The sequence below is a fragment of the Sinocyclocheilus grahami genome, unplaced genomic scaffold (assembly GCF_001515645.1).
Source record: "Sinocyclocheilus grahami isolate Dianchi unplaced genomic scaffold, SAMN03320097.WGS_v1.1 scaffold616.1, whole genome shotgun sequence".
NCBI lineage: Eukaryota > Metazoa > Chordata > Actinopteri > Cypriniformes > Cyprinidae > Sinocyclocheilus > Sinocyclocheilus grahami.
The window spans coordinates 860,535-867,316 of record NW_015505795.1 but is presented as its reverse complement, the minus strand read 5'-3'; the positions used below and the strand labels follow the sequence as shown (position 1 = coordinate 867,316).

Sequence of the window (6,782 nt, the reverse complement as noted above, 5' to 3'; positions counted from 1 at the left end):
TTATTATTATTATTGATGCTTGCAACAGTTATGAGACGTGTGTTGCCTAATTATCCATGGCTCTTTATTTTATTTGATCATTTCTTTCTCTTTTCCTCAACGTTGATGAGAATGTCATGGTAGACCAAGCAATGCTGAATGTTGCACACAGTCTCCTGCACATTAGCTGCTTCCGGGTCTGATTGGAGACACTCCTGTGAATCAGATCAGTCACCTGACGCTGCTCTCTTGCCTCTCTGATCCGCGGTTTGTGCAGAATGTGTGTTTCTCTCGCTGCAGGAGCGTTCAGGATGTTGAGAAGCCTCAGATCTCGTCCTGCAGTAAAGGAGACGCGTCCCAGCACTACCGCAGCTCACCCAGTAACCAGTCGTCCTCCAGCGACCCGGGACCCTGCGCAAGCGCCAGCTGGAACCAGCAGCCGGGATACGACGGGTAACACAAACTCATTCAGCTGGACATATGACATACATACAGTTAATACAATTACATTGATCATTTTCATTATCAAGTATTCTTTTAGGATTTATTTAGTAATAATTTGGTTTGTTTATTAGTTTAATTTAGTATTAATGTGTTGGTCCAATGGAAAACTCAAATAAAATAAATACATCAATAAATATATACACTACCGGTCAAAAGTTTAGGATCAGAACGATTTTTTATATTTTTGACAGGAGTTTCTTATGCTTATCAAGGCTGCATTTATTTGATAAAAAATACAGAAAAACATTTAATATTGTTAAATATTATTATGATGTAAAATAAAGTTTTTCTATTTTAATATACATTAAAATATAATTTATTTCTGTGATCAAAGCTGAATTTTCAGCATCATTACTCCAGTCTTCGGCGTCACGTGATCTTCAGAAATCATTCTAATATGCTGATTTATTATCAGTGTTGAATAAAAAATTTAAAAAGAAGAGCATTTATTTAAAATAGAAATATTTTCTAACAATATACACAACAGTTCAAAAGTTTGGGGTCAGTACGTTTTTATTCTTTCTTTTTTTTGAAAGAAATTAAAAAATGTTATTCAGCAAGGATGTGTTAAATTAAGAAGTGATGGCAAAGATTTATATTGTTAGAAAATATTTATATTTTGAATAAATGCTGTTCTTTTTAACTTTTTATTCAGAATCCTAAAAAAGTATCGCAGTTTCCAAAAAAAATATTTGGCAGCACAACTGTTGCCAACATTGATTATTCTAATAATAAATCAGCATATTAGAATGATTTCTCAAGAATCATGTGACACTTTATACTGGAGTAATGGCTGATGGAAATTCAGCTTTGCATCACAGAAATAAATTATATTTTAAAGGGTATTAAAAGAGAAACCATTATTTTATATTATAATAACATTTTGAAAGATTACTGTTTTTTTTCTGTATTTTTGATCAAATAAATGCAGCCTTGATGAGCAGAAGAGACTTCTTTAAGAAACATTACAAGTCTTACTGATACCAAACATTTGAACGGTAGTGTAAATCAGCTAATACAATTAGATTAATAATATTTTATCAAATATTATTCCATCAGACCAGTTTGGAGCGGCTAGAAAGCATGTTAGACAGTCAGATGTTCTGGGAATCTCCATGTTTATCCTTCAGTCTGTTTCTTCACAGAGGCGAAGTGGCACGTCCCTTCCACCAAGATCCTCAACTCCTTGAAGGAAAGAGGCAAGGATGCACCAAACAAGTTGACGCGGGTAAGACTATTCCCACATTTAACACTCCTGTGGAGTAGAAGTGATGCCAAGAACCACACATAAGCCCAACCATTAAATGTCTTTAAAACAGTGATTTACAAGCTTTTTAACTCCAAGGCCCTCCAGTGGCCCTCAAGTTTCCTCTGGCACATCTTCTGTAATGAAAGTTTTTTTTTAATTTTTTTTTATAGAAAGCAAGGAGTATCTATAGATTAAAATAGATAACAAAATGATTGTATTTCAAATTAAATATTGGAAATTTCAATTTTGGGTAAGGGATTTAAAATAATATTTTACTCAGAATTTCTTATTATAGTAAATAAATCAAAACACAGAGAAAAATAAATAAATAAACTTTGTCTCTCTCTTTATTTATTCCTTCCATTTCTAGCTTGTACTTATTTGAACAGTGCCTGAAACTTGGTATTGCGAGCACTTCCTCTGACTGTTTGCCTCTTTAAGAAGAATCGCTTTATGTATTCCTCAATTGTAAGGCGCTTTGGATAAAAGCGTCTGCAAAATGACTAAATGTAAATTTAACAGATTTATTAGATTTAGGCTATACAGTGAAGACTATGCAGTGTTATTTTACATTTGATTATTCAATTTCTGTACCTGAATACTGTTAGACTTACTTGAAAAATATAAAGCACTGTTTATTTAATTTGTATCTTTGTTCTATTATATTTATCTATGCTTGTAATTTGTTGATTTACTCACCTACAAAATCACCCCAATCAATGATTATTTTTTTTCCAAATAGAGGTATTCAAGTCATCTGGTGATTTTTATTTTTTATTTTTTCATATCGCAATATATATATAGCAGAAAAACAAAATATCGCAATGTGAGTTTTTTCCAATATCGTGCAGCCCTAATTTCTAGTACTGGAAAAGTTATGAATGCTATTTTTTCTGTTTATGCCAATAATTATGATAATATTTTCTAATTATAATCATATTTTATCAGGTAGAAATTCTGAGCAATGTCATTTTAGTACACTTTAGTACACTGTTATTATATATATATATATATATTTGTTTTTTTGTATTTTCCGTCATTATTTCACTTTTAGTTAAAGCTTTAGCAATTTTTGTTGTTTATCATTTTTATTAGTTTTTTATTTATTTAATATGTCTATAAAGTTCTTAACCAATCATTTCATAATAATAATAATAATAAACTTTACTTTATATAGCGCCTTTAAAAGTAGCATAAGCGCTTTACATACGTACATATGAAAATGATTACGTTAAAAGATACACACAAAAAGTACAGACAGTAAAAAAAACTAACCAAAAAATACAAAGCCAGTATAATAAAAGACAAAAAACATAATGATGTTATGGCGGATTTCCTCAAACAATGATTTATAATAATAAAATACAAGAATTAAAATAAGCTAAAACAGCTAAAAAAAATTAAAAATTATTTTTGTGAATTAAACTTTCTTTGTCTTGGAAAACATGAGGCAGCCTAATAAAAATGAAAAAAGACGATTTCTAGTACTGGAAAAGTCATGTAAATTAATAAAATCTTAAAATGGCATGGGCATTTTTTATAAAGAGTATAATTATGATAATGTTTTCTAAATATTTTAAGATTTGAATATTTGGTTTTTATTTTTGTATATACAGATTTTCATTTTACTTAAAACTTTAGCAATTTTGCCGTCTTTGTCAGTTTTATTGGCTATTTTTTATTAGCTATTTTTTATAGTTTTTTTTTTAAATTTCAGATTTAGTTTTAATTATTTTAGTACTGCAAGTTAAACTAAACAAAAAATTAGAAGTATTGCCTTGGCAACTAGTTGAAAAAAAAAAAAAAATTTGTTTTGTTTTGTTTTAATATTTTACTTTATTTTACTTTTATTTTATTTCATTTATTGTTTTGGTTAAAGGTTTAGTAAACATTCATGACACCGAAAGCAGGAACATTAAACTGCTGTGAACCAATATACTGTTACAGTTTCTCAATTGTTTACCTTCACCTAAGCAACTCTGTTTGCAAGGATACTTGCAGAGACATGCATTTTGACATAATTTTGCACGTATGTGTCATTACAGGCACAAATAGACACGGAAGTGAACAGAAATTCAGTGTTCACATGCATCTGTGTGGCTCTCACCGACGCGACAAAATACAGTAGAATTCATTATAATCAGTGACGCTGTCTACACTGGATGCGGCGCGACACGACAAATCCCTAATATTAAGCACACAGTCGCAGCAGGAATATAGCCCGCTGTCACTTTAAGAGCCACACGGATTCAATTTACCGTTTCGCGCGTATTTTCATTCTCAACTCTTTACGTTCATTTAATATATGACCGACGAAGGTATACATGAATAATCACTAAGCGCTGAATTTTGACACATTTTTGCTTGTATTTGACCATTAAGGCGCACACCTTGAGCTAAAAGATGACTTTACCTGTCCATGTGCTGTTCAGATTCTGAGCGCATATATCTTCCTGAGGAGCAGCGCGAGTTCTCTTTCACGCTTTTAAAAACATGAGTAAATATACTTCTATAAATCAAGCACGTCCCATTTTGCAAAAGTCACGTTACATGATTTTACTGATTTGCACGTGAAATTGGGCTTTTATGGAGGAACGAAAGCGCAGCGCTGTAAAAGGAATGGGCCGCAATAATCGTTTCATCTCGATTACTGTATTTTCATAATCGTTGGAGGCCAAAATCGAAACTGTTTTTCGATTAATTGCACAGCCCTAGCTGACGGTGTTTGTGTGTGAGCAAAGAAAACGATCAGTATAAATAATAACGATCAGTATACTAAACATCGCACGTCCTGCGATGTGACTATCGCGGATGCGCACATCGCGATAACGATGCTGAAACGATATATCGTGCAGCCCTACTAGAAATCACTTTGTTTTTTAAACTAGGCTGCCTCATATATCCAGGTTTTCCAAGGCTGAGGAAAGAAAAAAAAACAGTTGTGGATGGGGTTAATTCACCTAAAAAATGTAATGCTTGTTTTGTATTGTATAAATCATTGGTTGCGGACCACTGCCAAAAATCAATATGAAATAATAGATTGATGAGAATCTTATTAAAGCCACAATTCAAACCCTTAAAATCGTACATGTTTGATAGTCATTCTGGACCAAGGATGTGGATTCAGAAGCATGTCCTACTTGGCTAAATCTTGCTTGTCCTACACACAGCCGTATAGGAGCTTATGAGGTCCGGTTCATTTAAAGGACAGAAGAGCGCTGACAAAATAAACCATGTGCTTTATTTATAATTCAGTTGGTTGGTGGCTGGCCAGCAGGAGGTATTTGTTTATATATGCAACTGTATGTTTATAAATCCCAGACTAATTCATAAAATGGGGATTCCCTACAGTGTCAGAATGTGTTTAAATGTGGTGAGCCGGATTTACACTTCACATATGAAGCATATAATCACGTTGCATAAGTGGAAACATGGGCTTCCTCTGCTTGGGAAAGTTCTCCGACTCGTCTTTAGGGTGTTGCTGCGTTCGCTGAAAGCCTTTATATGACAAACACACATGAGGCCGCTAGTGCTGCTGTCAGTGTGCATGTGCGTCAGTGTGATGAATGAATGCCGATAAGGTCAGTCTGCCCTTGGTGCTGTGATCAGGGACGCGCTCGCATTCGTCTGTCTCTCTCCCTCTCACCTTCAATGTGAGTTTTACCCAATATCTCACACGGCCTGTTCCTGTAATAGCATCTGACCACCGGCATCCAGCTGAAAGTGAATTACAGTCATTTAGCGCAGAAACAACAGGCTCCTGTACTGTAGATATAGTGTAGATAGAAGCTCTCTTCCAAACCTAGTGAGCGTCATTTCTCAAAGGATCTTCATACTGGGAGTGACTGAAGTGAAATTTACATTTGTTGAATCTCCACTAATGAGTCTGGCTTTAGTTAACAGATATGCTCTAATAAGCAAAAAAAAAAAATCTAGTGCAGAAAAATATTCACTAAAATATCTATACTTTTCAGTATGGAATGAAATACTGTAATGAAATAAATATATAAAATAAAAATGTCTTTTATTATTTTTAATGATTTATAAAAATGTAATCTATATTTTATCAGTAATGAATGATATAAAAAAAAATAAAGCATCATAATTTTGTTGCCGTCTTTGCGCTTGCATTTGCGTTTACTTCCTTCACTGAGCCCCGCCTAAAAATGTTACTGACCAATCACGACTTAGAATCTGTTGTAGAATTTACAACAATTCGAATTTTTCATTTGAGTTTATGGAGGATAATTTTATAGGAATTATCCAAATATGCTGTAAAAGGTTGTCAGTTCACGTTAGACTTTTTTTTCCCCCCTTTTTGCAACTAAACCACGTGTCATCCTCGTTCTCGACTGAAAACATATATTATTAGTAAGATCATCTTCATTTGTTCCAAAGTAAATTAATGTTAATTACTTTGTTTCACTTACACTAATGTTATCACTTCTTTAAATGAGGCTTTTCTCTTTCAGTGACTGTGAAGAGCATGTGCAAACACTGCAGTTTTTAATCACGTTACGTAATTGAACAATTTCCATGAAAGAAATCAGCAGGTATTGTCTTAATTCATTCCAGCTCACGTTAAGTGTCATATCCAATCAATGAAGCTTAAGTTCATTGCTATGTTCTCTATTAGGGCTGGGTAAAAAATATCGATATCTCGATATTAATCGATTCTCATTTTTACGGAACGATATCGATTCCTAAGTCCCAAGAATCGATTAGTCTTGCCTGATTTCAGTTAATGGACGGAACATTTAAAGGGTACTTCCCATCCAATACATAGCAATAAGCATTGTGCTTTGGTACTTTTCATATAAAAAGAAAGTCTCAGATTTCAAATTATGTATTGCAGTATTTAAACAATAAATGCCGTTTTGGCGCTGTTTAATGTGGAGTCACAGATCGCTGTAGCACATAGCGCACGTGAACCAATCATCTCCTCCACATTAATACCAGTTTCAGCACAAAATAAACATGACTAAACATCCGAAGGCAAGTTAAAAGAAAGAGTACAACTTTACAATCCGTATCCTGTCTCATGTAATCG

General features: G+C 33.3%; 1 protein-coding gene across 1 annotated transcript in view; it reads left to right on the top strand.

Annotated features, from left to right (window-relative positions):
* LOC107557722 (signal-induced proliferation-associated 1-like protein 2) overlaps nt 1-6,782 on the top strand; it is a 184,663-nt gene that overhangs the window by 124,657 nt on the left and 53,224 nt on the right. The window contains exon 10 of the mRNA XM_016241243.1: nt 1,629-1,711. Coding sequence (XP_016096729.1) covers nt 1,629-1,711 — 83 coding nt within the window. The remainder of the gene's footprint in view (nt 1-1,628; nt 1,712-6,782) is intronic.